The following is a 23,999-nucleotide window of genomic DNA, read 5'->3' on the forward strand; positions in this document are numbered from 1 at the left end:
TAGAGATTAGGAAAGCTGGCAAATTGGGCAACAGTATAATAATATGCTTGGCATTAATATGAGAAGACTGATGCCCTCATATATCTTTCCATAACAAACTAAAAGGAGAAAAATCCCAAAGGAGTCTCTTCCCAAAAATAAGAAAAGTGGAGAAAAAAATCCTCAGTTCAACTTCATAGGTCTAAAAAAAAACTCCACTTATCCAGCATCAAAATATTTTGGATTTCCCTTTCTTATTTGTAGTCAATCTCATTACATTAAACAGCTAAAGTCAATTTAACAAAGTAATTTCTATAAAATTGAATTTTGCTCCTTGAGGGAGGATAAGGCCATAGGGGAGGGACAGAAGCTGATTCCGCAAATAGGCTCCTGATTGTAGGCAGCAGTAGGTGTCCTTCTCATGTCTGGCTGCCAATTGGGATGCATATTTTTTTAAAAAAACTTCCCGAGTCAGGATACTTGCACTGTAGGCACTTATTGCTGGTCTAGGGAGATGCATAAGCTCACCCAAGGCTGGGCATGGATGTGATTTCACCCGGAAGTAGCCTTGGGCAAGTTTGTGTCCCTATGTGTCGCCCTAGAGCCAAGACAGATGCCTGATGTAGGCCTGCAAAATGCTGGTCTACATTTCGTCCTAAAAGTAGATGTTGCTGCCAGCTCAGCTGGGCTGGCAGACTTTTTTTTTTTGAGGGGGGAGGTTCAGGACCGGCAGCAGGAGAGAGTGAGCATCCTTCCTGCTGCCTCGGGGGGGGAGGGGGGGAGGGCTCATCTGTGTTGGTGTGCCAGCAGCAGGAGGGATAAGGCATTCTTCCTGCTGATCTCAGGTGGGTTTCTGTGTTGGGCTGACAACAGGAGGGAGTGAGCATACTGGGAGCGGTTCCCACCAACCCCCCCACACAGTGCTAACAGGAACTGTTTTAAGGCGGCACACATAAGTCCTGCGCGCAATTGTCAGCATGCCAATGTCCTGCGCGCTTTCGTTACAGAACCATTAATCATATGGGAAGATGAGACCACCACTAACAGTTAACACAGAATGTTTATTGTTACCACACCATTTAATTTTGGTATTTACCATATGGTAGCTGTAAAAACTTTCAAGAAATTCAATCAATGTTAGTAGCCAGTAGTGGGTTCACCCTATAGAGAAACATATTTTGTTTCATATCCAATTCAAAGTTTTGAAATTTGTCCAACGAGGTATTTATGACATCCTGCCAAATTATTTGGCAAAATGCCTAACATTATATACTCCGCCAAGGACGCTGAGGTCACAGAATTGTTGGTTGTTAGACACATCAAAGGGGAATATTTTATAATATGTACGGACCAAAAAGTCATGTTTCTCTATAGCTGGACCATTTATGTGGAATGCATTGTCTGGTACCTTATGGTTTTTGTAGACATCTATTACAATTTAGAAAGTTGCTTAAGATCCATTTGTTTGTTCAAGCTTTTAAAGCTAATATTCTGCTTCTTGAGTTAATATTTTACTTTCTGAATATCATCTTTTTTGCAGGTTATTAAATTTGTGCTGCTTGATTGAAGTAATGTAGTAAATGAGCGGTTGAGATGTAATTTATAGATTGAGATGGTATAATCTTATGATTTTTGTTGATATATGGTTGATATATATTGTGCAAATCCTGAAATATGTATGTAATACTGTGAGCTGCCTTGGATAAAGGCGGATTAAAAATGTTTTAAATATAGTGGAGGAAAAGCTTAAAAAACTTCATAGGAGCAACAATCACAATGTTTTTAAGCTGCTCATTTTCTTATCATAGGCATAGAAAAACTTCACACAAAAAATACCAAAATCTCAAAATAGGGACCCAGCCCACCACTGAGCACAGGAAAAAAAATCTTACATTCACTTTTACCAAGTCACTAACCAATTCACATTCACTCTTTCACTTAACTTAAAGGGTTCTGGTGTCCTGAAATTTCAGTGCTGACTCGTACACACACTCTCAAGTGTTGGCTTTATAATTATCTATTTCCAGTGCAGACTTGTTCTCCAACAATCTCACATCCCTTAATCTATACTCATTTTCCAACAAGGGCTTTGTTTCGCCAATCTTTGGCTACATCAGGAAAATTTTTCACAAACAAAACTTTGGCTTGATTTGTATACGTGCTGTAAAAACTTACTACGGCTTAGTAAACAGGCACCTAGAAGTGCAATTTTGAATTGTTATAAACGAAACTAAACCTTAAGTTTATATACCGCATCCTCTCCATAGAGATGGAGCTCGGCATGGTTTACAGGAACTTTAATATAAGGAAGGGACAACATAATAAGAGTTAGTGATTATAAAGAGGGTAGTGAGATCTACATTTTTGAGAATAGCCAAGTTTTCAGATGCTTTCAGAATAGTTGGAAGGAGCCCAGATTTGGCAGCAGGGCAGGAATTATTCCAAAAGTCAGTAATTTTGAAGAAAAGAGATTTCTCTAATTTTCTAGCATAGATAATGTCTTTTAGCGAGGGGAAAGATAGTTTAAGTTTTTGGATGGATCTGGTAGTGTCAGGTCTCGTAGAATTCCAAGATAGTGGAGTTCAGAGGAGGAAGAATGCCATGCAAGATCTTGAATGTTAGGCAGGCACGCTTAAAGTGAACCCTAGAAATTACTGGAAGCCAGTGAAGTTTTGACAGAAGCGGGAAAACATGATCTAATTTACTTTTTGTGAAGATCAACCTAGCCACAGTTTTCTGGATCTGCTGAAGTCTTTGGAGACTTTTCTTAGTTAGACTTAGATAGATGGAGTTGCAGTAGTCCAGCCTGGAAAGGATGATTGATTGTACAAGGACAGAAAAATGTTGTTGGTGGAAGCAGGATCTCACTTTTCTCAACATGTAGAGACTAAAAAAACATTTTTTTAAATCAGAGTGTTGAGATGGTCATTAAATGAAAGTGTAGAGTCCATAATGAAGCCCAAAACTTTGCTTGAGAATTCTATCTGCAGTGTGGGACCAGAAGGTAATGAAATGAGTGTGGGTAGCTGATCTAATTTTGGGCAAAGCCAAAGTAATTTTGTTTTGGACTTTTTCAGCTTCATTTGTACAGTGAGGGCCCAGGATTGGAGTTTTGCTGTGCATGTTATTATATTCTCAGTGAGGCTGGTAAGATTCGAATCTATCTCAAGAAGGATAAGGATGTCATCTGCATATGTGTATAATGCTTCAGAGGGAGATAGTTGGAAAAGCTTCAAAGTAGACATATAGATATTGAAAAGATTATGTGGGCAGTATTGCTGCACGGTCACAATAATCTGTTTTAGAAGAGGTTCTGAGGAAGCCTGGGTTCCATAAACTAGAATGCTTTTAATTAATCAAACTACAAGTCAAGATTTAACAAACCATTTTTATTTATTAAATTCACTGAAGCAATTACAAATTTTCATATATCACTTTAAAATAGTGTGTATGTGTATGATCATGTAAGGTTTTTAAAAGATACATTTTCAAAGTGTCTCTGCATTTAGATTCCAACTGGATCTGATAATTTAGTGTAACCTATGTCCATCACCAGGGAAGATTAGGCAGACAAACCATCTGCAATAAATAGAAAACAAAAGCTTTGGAGTGCTGCCAAATTCCATATGTCTAGCAACAAATAAGAAAAAAAAAAAGATGTAAAAACACTACAAAAGTTTTAACCATTTGGTTTGCATTCAGCTAAGCACCAAGGTCTCAGGGGAACAAAATAGTTATGCATACAGTTATCAGAGGTAAATGCCCAGTGCACCAAGACACTATATTGAGGTCCTACTAAATTGGAAATTTTGTAGAGCAGGCAACTTGGCATGACCAACATTTAGGTAAACAAGATACAGACCATACAAGTTTTAGTGTAATTTTAGAAAATTTGATGTAGATTACATAATATGTTTTGCCTTTACCGACACTGTTGCTCTGTACAATTTTTGCCTTCTAAAAACATACTTCATTATTTTAGTCATAAATATAGTTGATAGTTGTATTGGGTACACTATTAAAAAGACTACTGTTGAGACAAAACAATCTTTCAGAATTTCAAAGGTCCAACTGATCTAACATTAAAAAAATAGTTAAATCAAAAATGAATCGCCACTGAAATCGCATGTTTCTTGTACCATTATAGTTGAAGGTTCCTCATTTTTACATTTATACAGTTTACATTGTTTGCTTCCTTGCATAACCCATGTAAGATTAGAAGGGCCGTGGTATAAAGGAATCCAACTATGCTCAATTAGAAAGACAAAAACGTCAGAGGTTTCTCTCCAAAGGAAACATACATTTTGAATATTTAAACTGTATAAACCAACCAGATGATGAGCAAATATTTCAGCCTTAATGCTGCTGCTGAACCCTTAGGCAGATTACTTGCATATCAGAGATATAAAAATATCAGGTTTTGAATCTGAGATATACAATATGTACATTAATATTTGCACTATTAAATTATACTTAATCTAATACTACTTTATAAATAAAACCTTTCAGTTTGTTCCTGCAGCTAACATAATGCTCTGCATTGTTAACATGAGCTAATGAATTTCAGAAGTCAAGAGTCTGCTGTATTTCGAATATGACCTGCCGATATCTGCAAAACTTAATATCATGTAAAGTTTTAACAAACATACCCCATTTGTAAAACAATTGGCATTCTAAATGGTTGATCCCCAAGCTGCAATTTTTGTTAAGAAAAATATTGCAAAGGTTACTAAATTGCTGACTATTTTGGTTGTATTCTTTGTACTTTTATACTGTAATCAAAGGAACGGATGTAACAATGTCATCATGTTAAGGTAAAATAAATCTGCACTAGATATTTGGTGCTCACCCAGCAATTGTAGTAATCAGCAATGCTAGTTTCACTATATGAGGCCTTACTCAATAAAGATCTTGTTCCCTAAGCATTAAAACAGGGAAATTCCTTGGCCCATAGATTCCAGCTGAGTTATTCTTTGCACTGGCTAAAGAACTCCTTTAACAACTCGTGAGTACAAAACAAAATGTGGTTTAGATTGTGATTTTACACGCATTAAATAACACCTTTTAAGAAAGAATGCAGTTTTTGCCTTTGTGTCCTTTCTTCTTTTTAGGCTTAGGCTTCATTGTCCTTTGACCAAACTGAGAACTAGATAGTACAGATGTTGGATTAGACAACTCATCTGAAAAGCACTGATATCTTTGTGAACGTGGTTGTGGAATAGGTTGTCCAAGAAAATATCCTTCTTCTTCAGAATCAGAAGATGAGGATGAGCAAGTTGAACACCATGAATCTGCATCCTCACCATACAGTCCAATAAATTTGTCAGCAACTTGGTTTTGCAGTGCATAATTTGAAGGAGCATGGGTATACTGTCCAAAAAGTTCTGCATTTTGTATATATGTTTGGACTCCATGAGTAGTTTTGTTTTGAAAAAGCTTATGATAATCCTCAGGCTTGTAGGGACGAGTTCTTTCCTTTGGAGAACCTCTTCGTTCTGTAACCAGATGAAGTGCATTGTCAGATCGAGACTTCCTGCTTCTCTGGCGACGATGATGATGCCTTTGATTACGCTCTTCTAAATTGTAAACACGTCTACGAGTCCTTTCACTCATTGGTGGCTGACGAATTTCAATGTCATAATTTCCATTGTCAATAACATCATCTGAAAACTTGACTTGTTGAGGTCTTGATTGGGATTTGGATCTTCTTAGTACAGACACATGTACTGGTTTTTCTTCAACTAATACTTTTTCTTGACCCAACTCAGAATTTAAACTTTTTAAAGAGTCTGTACTTCTATGAAGCATAGAAGAGTTCAGAGTTCCCATTATGCTCATTTTCTCACAATCTTCTGCTTCTATATTTTGGAAGTTCTGTAGCATGTATAAAGATGGTCTTTGTTTAGCTTCTCCATCTACAGAAGCCCCTAAAAAAAAATAAAAAAAAATAATTATCAATGTAATAAGCATTAATAAAGCAAATTCATTTGTAGACAGAAAAGTTAAAATAAAATGCTGCTGTTTTGTAGAAAAATAGCATTTATTTATATAATAAATAGCTTTTGAGTATTTACTATGAATTAATTTATACAAAAAATTTATTCTGTAAAAATGACAAGCATAATAATCCTCATTTTTGTCCCAGGCCACCTATTTTAAAACATCCCAGTTGTATGCAACTATTATCATACTCTCTAGAGTCCTAAATGCAGTATCTGGCACAACCAAATTTTGTTTCTCTTTTAGTGCACACTAAATAACCTTCTCCCAATCAGATTCAACCCAAAGAAAATGCAAATAAATATTGGTTACCTACCTGTAATATTAGACAAAGCTAAAGAATCCATTGAATCTCCAACACTTTGTTTTTGCTGTTTTAAGTTATTGGATAAACACTCCAATGAACCTTCAAACCAAGGGGTCTGCTCACGTGTATAACAAGAAGTCCCATCCTCATCTAATTCTTGGATTTTTCTGCTACTGGCAGGACCTGGATGGCTACCATAAGCTGAATCACCCAGTCCATCTTGTGACTGTGCCCAGTACATATCTGACTGATACTTTTTACTAGCCAAACTCTGAGTATGATTGTTCTTTTCCAGATCTGCTTTACCTTTAGCCATATTATCAGGCATCCAGTATTCATTAGCTTTACTGTCTCCAGTGGGCTGTCGAAAAAGTCCTTTATCTCCAAATTTTAAGATAAGTTGAGTCATGTAGTCTTCATGTTCAGCCCATTCTTCATGATCTTCTGGAGTCTCCTGCTCTACTCTTCCTTTCCAGAAGTCATCATTGTCAAAACCTGCTCCTTGTCTTGACAAAGTCAGATCATCTAGTTTACGAGACAAAGTATCATCAGCATTACTGGAGATACCTGGAAACTTGTAATTTAACGCTGGTGATAGTAAAAGAGACTGTCTACACTGGTCAGCAGAACGACTACTTTTTCCCATTCGTACACTTCTTCTGGATTCTCTAGATCTTGCAGACTGAAAGGCTGAGTCAGAAGAATCTGAGGCATGAACATCTTCTCCCAAACTGCATGTTTTAGAACAGTAAATCTGCCCTTGTTTGGGAAGAAAAGGGCATCCCAAAAGGGATGTTTTGCACTGAGCACAGGCAAAACAAGTTTCAGTGGCATGCCAGTGCTGGCCATCATAGGTCATCTGAGCATGGTCGACACCTTTAAAGGAAACAAAAAGCCATCAGTTCTGAACTCCAAAACATTTTAGATAACAGATCTCATAGTTCACAATCAAAATAGACAACAAAAGAATATATATTAAAAAGCAAGCAGCAGTTATGGCTGATTGAGTTGGAATATGGAAGTCCACTTTTACAAGCTCAATTTGTGCTCAACAGGTTGAGCCAATGACTAAATTGCTGCACAGGACATATTTCATTCCTATGTTTTACTTTAGATTTGATGCTAAAGTGCCCCCCCTTCTCTGTTGAGAAGGTATGGAAGGAAGGGGACTTGCATTTATGTGTGGTGAGAATGTAGGTTTGTGTTGGTGTTTTTTTGGAACTGGATAGAGGGAAAGATTTATAAGATGCTTCAGACTCCAGTGCTTATTACCAAGTTTATTTAACATTTTCTATCCTGCCCTAGGGAAAACCTTCAAAATGGCTGACAATCTAAAATATATTTAAAATACACACTATACAAAAATTAACATCAATAATATTCTTGCTTGTCCTTTTGGGTAACTGGGAGGTTTCTTGGGTGGGCTATGGATATTGAAGACTAGTGGCACAGTGGTTAGAGCTACAACCTCAGCATCCTGAGGTTGTGGCTTCAAACCCCATGCTGGTACTTGTGACCCTGGGCAAGTCACTTAATCCTCCAATTCCCCAGGTACATTAGATAGGATTGTGAGCTCACCGGGATAGATAGGGAAAATGCTTCAAGTACCTGCATGTAAACCGCTTTGAATGTGGTTGCATAACTACAAAAAAGACGGTATACAAGTCTCAATCCCTTTCCCTTTTGGCAGCAAGGTTTACAATTGCTACTTGAAATGGTCATCCCTGTAGAGCTCACTAGGTGAGGCGGACTAAAATAACTTCTGAGAACTAAGTGAGGGGTTAAGAGCATAAGAATAGCCTTACTGGGTCAGACCAATGGTCCATCTAGCCCAGTAGCCTGTTCTGACGGTTGTCAATCCATGTTACTAGTACCTGGCCAAAATCCAAGGAATACTCTTAGCAATATTTACTACTTAGCAATATTCCATGCTACCGATCCAGGGACTCACTATGAGTGGAATAGGGTCTTTTTCAGTCATCATATGCTACATCTGGGAGCCGAGGATATGGATGTTGGTTTTTGTTTTATTTTATTTATAACCCGCTTTTCCCAAAGCAGCTCATAAGTTTAAACATAATGCATATAAAACAGTCACACAATTAAGCGACCAGCGCTTACACCTAATCAGCTACCTTAATGCCCATATTTCATATTGCAAAATAAGTGACTCTTCAATAACTTCTTAAACCCTTATATATAAAGGTGGGAGATTCCATTCCTGGGATCCCCTACAGGAGAACAGTCACACATGAGGAATTCAGTCCCAGGTCCCTTACAGATGGCACAGACAAATCACCATGATGGACAGAGCGCAATTTTGACAGAGGGACATAAGCATGAATAGTATCCACCAAACTTACAGGAGCCAAACCATTCAAACACAAATATACTGTTTTGATATACTGTATGTGCTAAAGGTTTTGTGGGAGGGTTGTTTGGCTGTCTAGTGGCTCTCCTTATTTTGCATTTGAGCCAATGATGGCACGACAGCAAGTTGGGAGGGTTGCTCCTCACACCAGGAATGTTACAGAGGTGCAGGCGAAGGGAAGTGGCACGTGTGGAGGTGGGCAGAGAAGAGGGCGGGGGAGCCTCTCATCCTCGCTACGCCACTGGATCCAGCTTCAGGAGAAGCAAATGTTTATATATAAAAAAAAAAGCTACTGACAAAAGCATGACCTTTCCAGCATTTCAGTATTACATGATCTTAAGCAATAAAAAGTTTACCTATATGCTCTCCACAGGTCTCACAGTATTCTGCATACAGCGATTCAAAACATCCACAGCAAAAAGGGCGCCCATCCTTCATGATGTATCTTTGCCCTCCAAGGATAGTTTCGCACTCAAAGCAACAAAAGTGCTTCATGTGCCAGTGTCGGCCCTCGGCTTCTGTACATTCGTCAGCAAATATAATCTGAAATTTGCAAAAACAAGCACGCAATACAGCTTTGTTAGGCAAATGTCCAAGCACAAATGCTGGGCATTGGAAAATGTCTCATTAAAACTAAGCATCTCTCCTAGAGTTAAACATAGAAACACGATAAAGGCCAAATGGCCGATCCAGTCTGCCCAGCCACCATCTCCTCTTCTCCCTAAGAGATCCCACGTGCCTGGCCCACACTTTCTTGAATTCAGACACAGTCTTTGTCTTCACCACTTCTACCAGGAAACTATTTCACACATCTACCACCATTTCCGTGAGCTACTATTAAAGACATGCTATTTTTAAGGGAACCTTTTACTAAAGGGCATTAGGCACAAACACATGGTTAGCACACCCAAAACAATTTTACCCCAAAATTAATTAAAGCATTTTATAGTAATTGGAATGTGCACATTAATTGCACATTATTTTTTTTTTTTATACTTTTTTCAGCAGGGATTGTGGCATGGGCGGGGAACGGGTATTCTGGCATTATCCAGCTAGCAAGCACTAACTGGATAACATATACTTGATACAGGAGCACTTGGTATGTTCTATTTAAGAGGCACTAAGGGCCAGATTCTATAAACACTGCCTAATTCAGTAAAATGCGTTGTAAGAACAACATAATGTTAAGACCGGTATATTAGCTAGGGTCTTTTTGCCCTAATATACTGGCACAAACTCTGCCCTTAACCACGCCTACCTTCCAGGTAGGTGCCAGTAGGCATCTTGGTGTAGACGCCTACCACGAGGTCGTGGCACTTTCAATGATCAGCCAATTAACCAATTTTAAAAAATTAAGTTAAGTACCTAATGTGGTAGGCACCTTTTATTTATTTAAAATTTTTTATTCCACTTTAAGCCTAAGTGGATTTATTTAGGGGTTCTTTTACCAAGCTGCAGTAAACACTTAACCTATGCATACCACAGTTTAAAATGGCATACCGGAGGGCATGGTGAGGCATCCCACAGTACTTTTGACATATGTGCAAGCAACTGGGGCACTAAAAAATTAAATTAATTTTTTTCGCTGACTGGGCATGTCTGCAGTAATCAGCACAGCCAAGACTGTTTCACACTGATTAGCGCATGACTATAAAAGAGGTAGCTGTAAGGGCTCACGCGCTAATCTTTTTTAATAGCCATATGCTCAGTGGCGTAGCGAGGGTGAGAGGCGCCTGGGGCGGTGGCACCCCTCCTCCGCAAGCTATTTCCCCTTGTACCTCTGTAACGTTCCTGGTGCGAGCAACAAACCCCAAGCGGCTGTCGCACCAGCATCGGCTTTTCCTCTGATGTCACTTCCTAGGCGCAGGTCCAGGAAATGATGTCAGAGGAAGAACTGATGCTGGTGACAACAGGTTAGGGGTTGCTACTTGTGCCAGGAACGTGAGGTACGGGGGAAGGCAAGCAAGGAGCCAGGGGGCAGAGAGGACAGGTACGTGCACCCTCACTAAGAAGGCTCCCGGGACCCCCCCTCCCTCCCCTTACTATGCCACTGCACATGCTAATGGCAAAATTAGCTTGTAATCATGAATAGAGAAAAGAGGACAATTCGACCATCTTACTAGAGCAGTAAAAATGGACTTAGCATGCAGGAAAGACCCATGTAAGGGAACATTAAGGCCACTTTTTACTGCTGTTTTGTAAAAGAGCCTCTTAGTTTGTATTCTGAGCTTTGGGGAATATGCCATACTAATGGACCTTTTTAGATTACACTCTATATCAGTGTACTTCAACCACCGGTCCATGGACCAGTGCTGGTCCACAGAAATTTCCTGCCGGTCCACAGGGCCAGCACGTGCATCAGGACCAAAACAGTGTTCTTCAACCGCCGGTCCACGGTGCGATCGATGCAGCGTTATCTTCGAGCCAGCTCCCTCTTCCTCAATGATTCAGTGCACAAAGCCATGGGCAGTGGCTCCTACGGGCGTCCTGCGCCTGAACCGGAAGCCTTCTGTCTGACATGGCAACGTCAGAGGGAAGGCTTCCAGATGAGGCACGGGACGTGCAAGGTGCATATTAGTACTAGTATGGGGGCGGGGTCTGGCCCACAATTTAGCCCAGTGTTCTTCAACCGCCGGTCCACAGAATAATTCTTTTATTTCTGCCGGTCCATAGGTGTAAAAAGGTTGAAAAATACACTGCTCTATATAACAGAGAAAATGTGGAGCTCACTGCAACTTTTTTTAAAGTAATGTGAGCAGAGAGCTATTTACATAAAAGTAAAAACTAAAAATCTCCAACTGAAGAGAACACTCCTTGGACCAGAGAAAAGAACACAAACTTTGTCATTATTGCAGCATTAAAAGCTAGATCCAGTAATATTTGTGGCATATTACTAGTTTTTCAATAACCACAAGTTTGTTCGTTGTCTGCAACTTTTTTAAAATATATTATTGGCCAGCACCAACTACAGTAGTAAACAGGATGCTAAACCTAGCAAAAATCGCTAAACCTAGCAAAAATCCCAGTAATGCCAAAAAGCAAGTACCTCATCACATGCTGAGCAGCGTGGCTTAAGGATTTCTGCATGATGCCTGCCACAGTGAATTTTCCCATCTTGGTAGAAGTAGATGAGGTCAACAAGAAGTTCATTGCATGTAGAGCATGCAAAACAAGATGGGTGCCAGCACACTCCAAGCCCAGCTCTTGAGGCAAACACGGCAATTTCACCTCCATTTAACTTGTCACCACACTAAAAAAAAAAAAAAAGAATTGAAATAAATCACACCTTGTAATAAAGTACATGAATATCAGCGCATATGTTGCTAGTTCCATAAATGTGCATTATTAACAGGAAGGATCATTTTATGATCCTTGCCTAATTTGGTATGCATGTAAATTAGACAGATTTCTAAGGAAAGTATAAGCAAACTTGCACTTTGAAAATGACCTCATGGAAAGTACACATGCTCATTTATACCTCTTCTTTGGCATGCACAGATTTCCTGTTCTATCGTACTCACATAAGGCCATATTCTAGTATGATTCTATAAAGCGCCTCCAAAGTTAAGTACAGTTTATAAACTCATGTTTAGCGCCTAGCCACATGACTAACATTTAGGTATACTCATTAGGCCTAAATACGTGTCTTAGTTGTTTGCGGATCGGGTGTATTCTATAACAGTTTTAGCAGCCGCCTAAGAAGCAGCTGAGAATCGCACACCGATGTCCTATCCAGAATCACGTCTGTCCTAAGGGACAGATGCCTAACCCCGCCTAATCATCCCAAATCTCTAATTGGCCCTATGTCACAGGCACCGGTTAGAGAATCACCTGAGTGGCCGTGGCATGGAAACCACTGACACTCCCCCCCCCCCCCGGCAGGAGGGATTCTCACTCTCTCCTGTTACCATTCCCCTCAAAACCCCTGATATCCCGTGATCAAGAAACCCGCCTGACACCCTCCCAAGACTGCAGGCCCCCCCACCCCTTAATTCTACCCCCCTCCTCGTACCTTGTATTTGAAAGTATGGCTGGAGGGAGGTTCACACCATTCGGCCAGCGGATCCACCATTCCAAAATGGCAGGCCTTCCCCTTCTCAGTGCATTCTGGGATGCACTGGGAAGGGGGTCTAAGGCTCTGATTGGCTCAAATGCCTAAGGCCCCTCCCATAGGAACCAACCAGAGTCTTAGGCCATTCCCACTGCATCCCAGTATTAAAACAACTTCTGCCTATTGTTGAGGGGACATTAATATATAGAATCTTGTTTGGCTGTACAACATTTCAAGAAATAATTACATCATTTCAAGCTAGATTTTATAATAGTCTTGTCTCAATTGCTATAAAATATATTCTTTTAAACTAGAAAAATAATTCCTTTCTTAATATTCATTTTTGGTGGCAGTATGTTCTACAAACACATAAATCTGAACTCTTTAGGCAGAAAAATTGGGTATGTCTCTGTATAAGATAATTTGTGTTCCTTTAGATACCTATTTGATACAGTGTGCATATGTGTTTTGTGTCTCTTTACATATTCATATATTTCATGTTATTTCTTGTATTGTTAACAACTTTTTGTAATAAGAAATTTCAATAAACATACCCGGACACAAGAAAAAAAAAATTCCCTCCTCTTTGTATTTCTCCCCTTTCATAAGTCTTCCCCTTGGTTCATAGACAGTAACGCGGAAGACAAAGGTGCGCGCCGACAACTGAGCGCAAGACGGAGGTGCGCGCAGAAGAAAAAGACTGTTTTTAGGGGCTGCGATGGGGGTTTTTGTTGGGGAGCCCCCCCACTTTACTTAATACAAATTGCGGCGGCGTTGTGGAGGGTTTGGGGGGTTGTAACCCCCACATTTTTGTGAAAACGTAACTTTTTCCTAAAAACGGAAAAAGTTAAGTTTTCACTAAAATGTGGGAGGTTACAATTCCCCAAACCCCCCACAACGTGGCGCGATCTGTATAAAGTAAAGTGGGGGGGTTCCCCCAACACCCCCCGTCATAGCCCCTAAAAACAGTCTTTTTCTTCGGCGCACGCCTCCGCGCTGCGCTCAGTTGTCTGCTCACGCCTTTGTCCCGGCGCGCTTTTGACCTGACACCCTTCCACTTCCCCCCTCCTCCCCAACCTTTCATCCTGCATCTCCCCTTTCACTTCCCCCATTCCATCATCACCCACCCTAGTGCTGCCCGACTCAGGAGCAATAGAGGATTAAGTGACTTGCCAAGAGTCACAAGGAGCAGCTGGGGATTGAATCTGCAACCTCAGGGTGCTGAGGAAGCAGCTCCAACCACTAGGTCACGCCTTTACTCAATAATACCTTGGGTAATAGCAGAGAGTATAGAAAATATTCTCAACTTGCAGTTTCCCCTATCAGCATATGTCCTGAAGGTGGTACGTTTAAAAATGCATGCAGAAAGGGAAGGAGGTTCTGTGTATGAACCAAGTTCAGTTTTATTGTGCAGACATTGGATAAAACTCAACATATAAAATCCAACACAGGCCATGTTTTGCCCACATTAAGAACTGTATCAGGGGTTTAATTAATTAAACAATTTATATTCCATATATCCTACAATTCTATGTAGATTACAAATTATTCAGGTACTCAAGCATTATTCCCTAACTGTCCCGGCGGGCTCCCATCTATCTAATGTACCTGGGGCAATGGGGATTAAGTGACTTGCCCAGGGTCACAAGGAGCGGTGCGGGATTTGAACCTACAACCTCAGTGTGCCAAGGCTGTAGTTCTAACCACTGCACCACACACTCCCACATAAAACCCAATACAGGCTATGTTTTGCCCACATTAAGGGCTGCATCAGGGGTTTAAAAAACTAGGTGGTGTATATAAGCCGAATCACCAACAGGTGAAAGCCACAAAGTAAAAGATGATAACGCTCAAAAGTGTGTCTCTGTGGAGATTAGCAGCATAAGTCTTCACAGAGACACATTTTTGAGTATTTGCACAATAAAATGGAACTTGGTTTCTACACATCTTTTGGGCTGTGTTGCTTTTCGTTGACTACCATTTTGGATTTTGCAGACTGCCTACCCTGTTGTTTTCTAGGTTCTGTGTATGAACCTTATTTGTATGTTAGCACGTTTACATGGTCCTTAGAGAGTCACACTTAGGGTTACCAGATTTTACATATGTAAAATCTGGACCCATAGACCCGCCCCCCCAGGCTGGCCCAGTTCCACCCATCCCTGCCCCTTTATGCCCATGCCATGACCCAGCCTCCCCCTCAGCCTGCTCATCTCAGTCGGGAGGGTATCCGCCAATGTGACGCAATGATGTCACCGTGTTGTATCTGCGCATGCCCCTCCTGACGTGATCTGCTTTTCAAAACCCTGACGAAATGCCAGGTTTTGAAAAGTCATACGAACACAGGTCTGGGTAAATCCGGATGTCTAATAACCCTAGTCACACTGGAACATGTGGTCCAGTTATTCCACTTGACTTACCTGTTCACAAACAGCATGCATTACTGCTCTTGATAACAGCTTAATAGTACCTCTCCCCAAAGCCTCTTTTTTACGCTGAGCACTAAACATCTGAAGTTCCTTCTTTTCTTCCTCAGTTAAAGACTGGCAATATCTCACCTTTAACAGAACAAACAATTTTTAAACAATTCTGATCTACAAGAAATGTTTCCTATGTAGGCTCAAAGAGTTCCTATGTACGTTTTTAAATCTGAATGAAAGACATCAGTTTGTTGATACGTATGACCTTAACACCATTTCCGTACTTTTAACAATATCTCACTTTTTTAAACTTTCAAGGTAACTTATAAAAACAGTGAATCTACTGGGTTAAACTAAATTATTCAATCGGTCATGAAGTGAGTAATCCTTCTATTTTCCTTCTCTTATCTTTCTTCCTTTTCCTAACTACCAAAATGACTTCCTCTGATTGAAATCCACCTTTACGGCCAGTGGTTTGAAGGAAATTATTAACCGAGACTGAATACCATTACTGAATCAGCAGCTCCCTACGGTAGCAATAGGTCTGCTTTATGCGACCTAAACTCATCACCTTTACCAGCCCAGACACAACCAAAACTGATCATTTTCGGCACGATTTTGTTTGTTAATGAATGACAAACTACTACTTTGATATTAGTGTAAAATAGCAAGATTTTAATATCTGTTGTCTTGTAACAATCATCATGCCCAAACTTCAAGCTGCCTTTATCACAAACCATTGTTTCCTATCCAACAGTGGCGTAGCAAGGGTAGGAGGCTCCTGTGGTGGCGTACTCCCGTCCCCCTCCCGGGACTCCAACTCCTTCTGCGCCCCCCTCTACACCTCACTCGTGTTCTCCCTTCCCAACCCTATACCTCTTTAAATCTTTACCAACGCGAGCAGCTTCTCCGGCTTGCTGCTCATGCCGGTGTTGGCTTTCTCTCTGATGTCACTTCCTGAGTCTGTGACTCAGAAGTGATTTCAGAGAGAGCCAGGCCAGTGCGAGCAGCAGACCAGAGTAGTTGCTTGCGCTGATATAGATATAAAGAGGTATGGAGGGGCGGGGAAGGGAGTGTGCGAGCGTGGTGGGGGGGGGGGCGGAGAGGTGCCGACACCCCCACCAAGACAGCACCTGGGGCAATTCGAGCCCTCCCAGCCTCCTGACTATGTCACTGCTACTCATCACAATGAAACCTCAGGAATTCCAAAGTTCCTAATTTGTGGCTAAATGCAAATACAGTACTATAAAAACAGATGGTTTACTGCATTAGCTGTGGGAAAGGATGTTCCTGATGCAGGCATGATTGTATTAAAAGTTTATAGCATCCAAAATAAGGACAATCACAATCCGCATGTATAAGAGGGACCCAACACGGTCCGTGTTTCGATGAACACACCTTCCTCAGGATTCCTAGTTCTGGATTTTGATCCTGAAATAGCGGGTGCGGATGTAAACTAGTCCACATAAAACCTCTGCGTGAAGAGTCACTGCAAAGAACTGTATTTTATGTAATATAGTTTTATGTGAACTAGCAGCTTACATCCACATTTACTATGTGTAAATCCGAATTGTTGCCAGTTAACACCAATAATTGATGTTAGTGCCCAATTATTGGCGCCAAATGGCTCATTACTCAATTGCATCCACAAATCGGGCATGGCCCTAAATCTGTGAATGCAATTTTGAGTGCTATATATAGAATCTGGGGATTAACTTTCTATTGCCTCAGATATAAACTTAGGGGCTCTTTTACTAAGCTGTGTTAAGCCTAATGTGGGATGTGCTAAAGCATTCCATGTGTGCACACAAAGCGTGAGGTAATTATTTTTTTGTAATTTTTTTTTTTTTTTTTGGAGGAGACATGTCGGGGAGTAGAGTGGGCATTCCTGTGTTAACCAGTTAGCACATCCGCATTACTGAGCGCTAACTAGTTAGCACACAGTTAACACGGGAGGCCTTATTGCCTCCTAAATAGATGGTAGCAAGTGTTCATGTGGTAATTTTTTTAATGGTTTTGCGCTAACAGTTTGCGATTCACTGCAATAGTTGTATTGGGTACAATATTCAAAAAGACTACTGTTGAGACAAAATCTTTTGGAATCGCAAAGGTCCAACTGATCTAACATAAAAAAAATAGTTAAAATGGAAAATGAATCTCCATGGAAATTGCATGTTTGTTGTACCATTATAGTTGAAGGTTACTCATTTTTAGATTTATACAGTTTACATTGTTTGCTTTTTTGCATAACTCATGTAAGATTAGAAGGAATCCAACTATGCTCAGTTAGAAAGACAAAAACGTCATAGGTTTCTCTCCAAAGGAAACATACATTTCGAATATTTAAACTGTATAAACCAACCAGATGAACTAATATTTCAGCCTTAATGCTGCTGCTGAACCCTTAATCTAATGTAGGCAGATTACTTGCATATCAGAGATATTAAAAAAATGGATGCTTGACAATCACGCCTATGACTTAGGAACCGTTTAATGAATCAGGGCCCTAATGCCAACATTTTATTAGGACATTTTTTTTCTGTTTATAGAAATGCCAACAAATAAATGTGCATATATTGGACACATAGCAACACAGGGATATTGAAACAAAAATTAAATTGTGCATATTTTTAGCTTATAAACAGTCATTTAATCACCAACCTCCTCTTTTACTAAGGCATGCTAGCTGATTTAGCGCTAACGCATCCATAGAAAATAATGGACGTGCTAGCATTTAGTGTGTGCCAAATCGGCTAGTGTCCCCTTAGCAAAAGGACCCCCAAGAGAGCCAGGAGAAAATATTCAAATCAGAGTTCTAAGTTACCTCATTATCATGTGGAGGAAGCTGGTACAAAAGCTGCTTGATCCGATGCTTCTCTCCAATACTGTTTATATAAGGAACCTTATCCTCTGGCAGGCAGGCAAAATACAACTGAACCTGAACGAAAAGGTATATCAAAAGATAAAGTTATTGGGAAAACTAAAAAAAAAAAAAAAAAAAAAAAGCAGAAAACAACCCCAAAATAACAACGACAAGAAATGCCCTCAGATTTTAAAGACCTTTGCAAAGGCAGCTCACTGAAGTTTCCATGGACATTTCCCCTAGCAAGAATCTTGGCGTGGCCTCCTTTGTAGGAAACCAGGATTTAATGAGAACAGTGTGATGCTATATTATATCGGTGACAGGATTTACACTCTTGCTGTTACAAAGACCAGATGAGCTAACTCAGCAGAACTGGATTGCCTCCGATTTAACCAGAAGCCAGCTGCTGAATTGCTCTTCTGGAATGCAATCTACAGTGACAATTAGGGGAGGGTATCATAAATTATGCACATTTAATGCAGCTATTATACCCGCCTACTCTATGGCCGATCAACAAGTCTCTTGAAATTCCAACATTTCTGTCTACAATTACAAAGCATAATGTGTGAAACTATACAGAAAACAGCCTCTATAAACAAATTTAATTTGCTCGGTGCATTTTACACATTGGGGAGACAAAAGCTGTTTTGTGGAGTTTTGTAATCTCCTGCTGATGCGGTTCATCCCAAGCATCAGCTTTCATTGCTTCCATGTGAGCTGTTGGTAACATCCCTTCCCCTTAGCAGAGGTCAGATAAAGCCACATTTCCACCAGATGCCAGCTCACTTTGAAGAGGAGATGCAATTTTCCCCATAGTGTTTCTGGTGAGCGAAAAGCCAGACACACCGCTCTAAAAAAAACCAAAAAAAAACCAACAACAAAAAACCAACCTCTATGGCAGTGGGCTCAAACTCAAACCCTTTGCAGGGCCACATTTTGGATTTGTAGGTACTTGGGAGGGCCGCAGAAAAAATAGTTAATGTCTAATTAAAGAAATGACAATTTTGCATGAGGTAAAACTCTTAATAGTTTATAAATTTCCCCCCCCCCCCTCTGAAGGCCTGCACGTCCACCCTCCCCCTTCTTTGCAGTGTCCCCCAGCTTCCCCCCTGGCCTCCCGCTCTTTAACGGAAAGGTATAGCGGTATACAAGTGTTTTTTTAATATTAGGTTATGTTAAAAGCAGCCTGAAAATCCACCTTTTTGATATAGCCTTCAATCTATAATCCTACTCCCCACTGCCCACCAACCCAGCCAACAGATTAACTGTTCCCTTTAACTGTATCCATGACATCCTGTTTATCTGTCTTGTCTGTTTAGATTGTAAGCTCTTTTGAGCAAGAAATGTCTTCTTTGTGACTCTGTACAGTGCCCAGAGCTATAGAAATAATTCATAGTAGTAGTAATAATTAAGAAACACAGTTTAAAACAGCAAAAATTGTTAAAGTCAAAGTGCCTACTGGCACCAGAATCACACCTTTGTAGGCGCTTTAGGCCACTGTGGGCATGGCTAATGCCAGAACTGGGGAATTTAGGAAACGCCTAAAAACATATCTGTTCCTGAAGTATCTAGGCAGCTGATCTGTACAATTCTTTCTCCACAATAACTGATCCCTAGAGCTGTTAATCACTAGCTTTTAACTCTGCTAAGCCCACTCAATTTGTACCATCTTTTAATCATTGTAAACCGCATAGAACTTCACGGTCCTTCGGTAAATAAACTCCTACTTAGGCACGATTCACGACAAAGGCCTAGATTCACTAAACTCACCAATCTGGATCGTTGTTGGCCAATTCTTGGCCGAGTTTTGCCAAGCGACCGATTCACAACAGATTCTGCATGCAAATGATCTGACTGGACGCACACCCTAAAGAAATCCCACGGATCGCTGTAGAGCGATCGAGACGCATGCACAGATTATCCTTGTTGGTTGTAGATGCAATTTGCGCACGCGCTAGCTCTTCGCGCAAGCGAGCTCAAAATAAAGGGGGGGGTGGGGGAGGGGTGGCTGCAGTTTACTTGCTGGCCCTACGAGTGGACATTTTAAAAGGAATGGTTTCAATTTTTGTGCAGCCAGATTATGGAACAGAACATGCTTTAAACCCGCAGGTTAAAACCGTGGGTTAAAACCATGCATGGGCTAGCACTGCTCTTTTTCCAGAATATATAAACAGGAATTTGTATGCATATGTATAGATATTTTAAAGTCTTATTTTTTTGTTTTGATGGTTGTTTTATATGGGGTTGTAACCTCGATACTGAGATTTTTAAGATGGAAAGAGCAATTGCAATACAGAAAGGGAACTATAATAATTTTATAAAGATCTGGGGGCCATTGGAACGATATTGTAATGAGTAAACATCATTTTCCTTGGATGAATATATGTACACATAGGGGGAGTGGGGGGAGTTTTTCTGGAAATTTCACTAAATTATATGTTTATATTATATTTATGATATAATTGATTATAATATTTGAAAGAAGGTGGGTGGGACGGGATATAATTTTTATGTTTTTAGAATTATATGAGAATTACAAGTGTTATTGTTGTTACTAATGATATATTCCTGTACGCTTGCTGTAAGTTTTCAAAATGAATAAAGAATTTTAAAAAAATAGTTTTCAGGGACTTCATTTTGGATTGGCAAGCCCAATCGGTATTTCTTCTTCTGCTTAGTGAATCGATGGCTTCCTGCTGGATCGGGTAGGAGATTTGATCGAGCAGCAGTTTAGTGAATCCGGTCGGGGTCGTATCGGAAGCTTTAGTGAATCTAGCCCAAAGATAGCTTCTGGAAATGTAGGCCTGGATGGGATCCCTACGAGGGTCAAGATAAGGGGTCATTAGGGCATAGACAGGGGGTGGGTAAGCAGAGTGGGCAGACTTGATGGGCTGTAGCCCTTTTCTGCCGTCATCTTCTATGTTTCTACATTTCAGGCGCCTATCTTTCCCGGAGGTGCGATTCTGCATATGGTGCCGTTGCATGATTGACATGCGATTGGCGGCTGCTTTTTAGGCAGCTGCCGATATTGGCGCTATATAGAAACTCTGGGCCACAGTGACTGCTTAACCTTCATGGCTTTTACAACAAGCATCTGGAAGAGTTTAAGATCTGCTGCAAGGCTAGTCTTCAACTAAGGCAGGTTGTATCTAGAAGATTAACATCCCATATTCTAATCAGATTGCATCAAATTCCACTGAATGTTATATTTGGTTTAGAATACTGTCTTGGGAGAAGAAAGGGCTTCTCTACAGAGAGTTCACCAGGAAAGGATCAAATGTAGTTCTGCATTTGGTTGGTTAAGCAAGTTCAGCTGTCTGAACTCAGCAGGAAGAATAATGTAAAGAACAGAATCAAATTCAGAATCTTTAAGAATGACATCTTCCAGCTGGCCTGCAAAGTTGGATGCAGTCGCAGTTCACCGACACTTAACATCTGGGATTCTGAACAAACCTGAAGAGCTTTTTCAGCATTTCAGAGCCTAAAGAATGAGTCTGCAGATAGTCACAAGGAGCTCAGCTGGCAACTCTGCCAGCCACACGTTTACTCAGTTTCAGAAGAAATCTGTATAAGCTCATGTACTGTAATGCTTTTTTTGGCCCTTTAGAATGAAACTGCAGCTTACAAAGACTTCTAACTTGTACTACGAAAACATGTCATGTTTAAACATGCCAAATGAAAGAAGAGAAAGACAGCCAAAGTGTGCATGATTAAGAGCTTCTAAGTTGCCCAGTTCTAGAAGGGAGATTTTAGGCCAGTCCTTGTTTGTTTCCCCCCTCCCCAAATATAATAATCTTTATTGAATTTTAATAGAACATACATATAAAGTATGAAAATATGAAGTTACCAGTATGTGAAATTATACAATTATAATTACAATAGATTTTATAAATTGTAAGAAAAAGATCTGAAAAAAGACAAACCAATCAAATAAAACAAATAAGCATTATACTGCAGCATTATTTTCAATGGGTAAAATCATTGTTTTAGGACCGTGTTCATCAATGCAAGGCCTACGAGACAATGGATTGAATCTTTTCTTGGGCATAGTAAGATTTCTCTATGTTGATGATGACCAGATTTCCTTCCCTTAGAACAGGGGTGTGTCAAAGTCCCTCCTCGAGGGCCGCAATTCAGTCGGATTTTCAGGATTTCCACATTGAATATGCATGAGATCTATTAGCATACAATGAAAGCAGTGCATGCAAATAGATCTCATGCATATTCATTGGGGAAATCCTGAAAACCCAACTGGATTGCGGCCCTCAAGGAGGGACTTTGACATCCCTACTAGGACAGAAAATTAAAATGGAAGGCTTAGTACCTCTTGGAAAACTGGGTCCAGGGCAACTACCTTGTTGGCAACCCACCTAATGCTGGCCCTGCCTGGAAGGAGGAAGAGGAATCCCTTATAGAAGAACTTAATATCAGTTTACAAATAATTGAAGAGATTTGTTTGGGTTTTTGTTTTGTTGTTGTGGGTGAAGCGACAGTATCTTCAAACCCAGTCATTGTCTGGGAAGAGCAGCTTTAAGTCATCAGCCTCAAGCAAGGTCATAGATTCTCTGATGCAACTTCCTATTTCCTTGCAGATGGGATACTGTAGACTCGAGGAAAATCCCCATTGCCAGTCAGATGAAGCCAGCCTTAAATTGCTGCCATTGTTGGAGATCAAGACAAGTTTGAAAGACCCAGGATGTGAGAGGAAAAGATGCTGGACTCACAGAGGTGGGAGATAGAGAGACATCGGTTGGATTTGGAAGGAGAATGGTCTTTGTATTCTGGTTCTGGGGGTCTGCTGAGAGCCGACTTGGCCAGGCCATTAAAAAACATCCAAACTGGCTGAAAATTGGCTAGTTGGCAAACCTAGCCAAATGTTTTATGTGATAAAATATACATCTGTTATAATGTTTATGTTAGAGGATGACACAAGGACAAATTTGTACCTGTCCCTGTGAGATCTATCTCCATTCTCGTCCCATCCCTGTGAGTTCTATACCTGCCCCTGCCTCATCCCTGCAAGCTCTGTCCTCATCTGCACAAGCCCATAAGGACGGGGACAAAATTTGTCTCCGTGTCATTCTCTAGTTTATGTTAATGTTATCTGCTTTGATATTACAATGAAAGGGTGAGCCCTCGCTCACTGGTGAAACAATATGAACACAATAATGCAAACATGTGCTCCCTGCCAAAAAAGTTATGAGAACGAAGGCAAAACAGTGGAGGAGACGAAACAATCAAAGCAGTTTATGGCGTAATCAGGTTTATTTCAAAAGACTCGACATGATATGTGCTTTGGCTGCTAGGCTCAGGAGTCTTATGAGTTGATAAAGCAGTGTAGAAAGTGCAGAATGTACAGTACCCGTTAAGAACGCCAGGCTGATTATACTAATGTAAAAGTTGACTGTGAGTTGCTTTATCAACTCACTTATTTATTCAGTTTTATAGCCCGTTCTAACTAGGAGCCCAGAATGGGTTACAGTGATATATTCAGTGTTTACAGCTCAAGCTCCTATTGCTGACCTACAAGTGCGTTCATTCTGTTACCCCTCAATCTCTCTCCTTACACACCTCCCAGAGAACTCCGTTCCTCAGCTAAACTGCTCTTAGCTGTACCCTTCTCCTCCACTGCCAAATCCAGACTTCATTCCTTTCATCTAGCTGCCCCCTATGCCTGGAATAAATTACCCAAGTTTGTCCACCAGGCCCCTTCCTTTACCTTGTTTAAAAACAGACTGAAAATCCACCTTTTTGAAATACCTTTCAATCCACAACCCTACTGCCCACCAACCTAGCCAGCAAATTAACCGTTCTCCTTAACTGATTATGTCACGTTTTGAGTATCAAGTTTCCAAGATTATATAAGGACAATAGAATTTTGATGGACACATGGAAGACATTAAAGTGTGTCAATAATTTAACACCCATTCTGGTACATAAATCCACTTGTCAGTCCCTATGGCTGAACTCCAAGATTCAAATTGGTGGGTTTAAGGTCATTTGGAAGCATT

The 23,999-nt window shown here is 40.4% G+C and overlaps 1 protein-coding gene across 6 annotated transcripts in view; it reads right to left on the minus strand.

Moving 5' to 3' along the window:
- Positions 1-4,257: 4,257 nt before the first annotated feature.
- PRICKLE1 (prickle planar cell polarity protein 1) overlaps positions 4,258-23,999 on the minus strand; it is a 237,088-nt gene continuing 217,346 nt past the window's right edge. For 5 of the 6 annotated variants that reach the window (XM_033958665.1, XM_033958666.1, XM_033958668.1 and 2 more), the window contains 6 exons: positions 17,950-18,063; positions 15,126-15,263; positions 11,704-11,907; positions 9,014-9,200; positions 6,296-7,162; positions 4,258-5,906 (listed from right to left, as the gene is read on the minus strand). In XM_033958665.1, the coding sequence (XP_033814556.1) occupies positions 5,044-5,906; positions 6,296-7,162; positions 9,014-9,200; positions 11,704-11,907; positions 15,126-15,263; positions 17,950-18,063 (2,373 nt within the window). In that variant the 3' untranslated portion in view covers positions 4,258-5,043. The remainder of the gene's footprint in view (positions 5,907-6,295; positions 7,163-9,013; positions 9,201-11,703; positions 11,908-15,125; positions 15,264-17,949; positions 18,064-23,999) is intronic. The other variant, XM_033958671.1, reaches the window with a different exon arrangement.

This window comes from Geotrypetes seraphini, chromosome 9 (assembly GCF_902459505.1).
Source record: "Geotrypetes seraphini chromosome 9, aGeoSer1.1, whole genome shotgun sequence".
NCBI classification, from domain to species: Eukaryota; Metazoa; Chordata; class Amphibia; order Gymnophiona; family Dermophiidae; genus Geotrypetes; species Geotrypetes seraphini.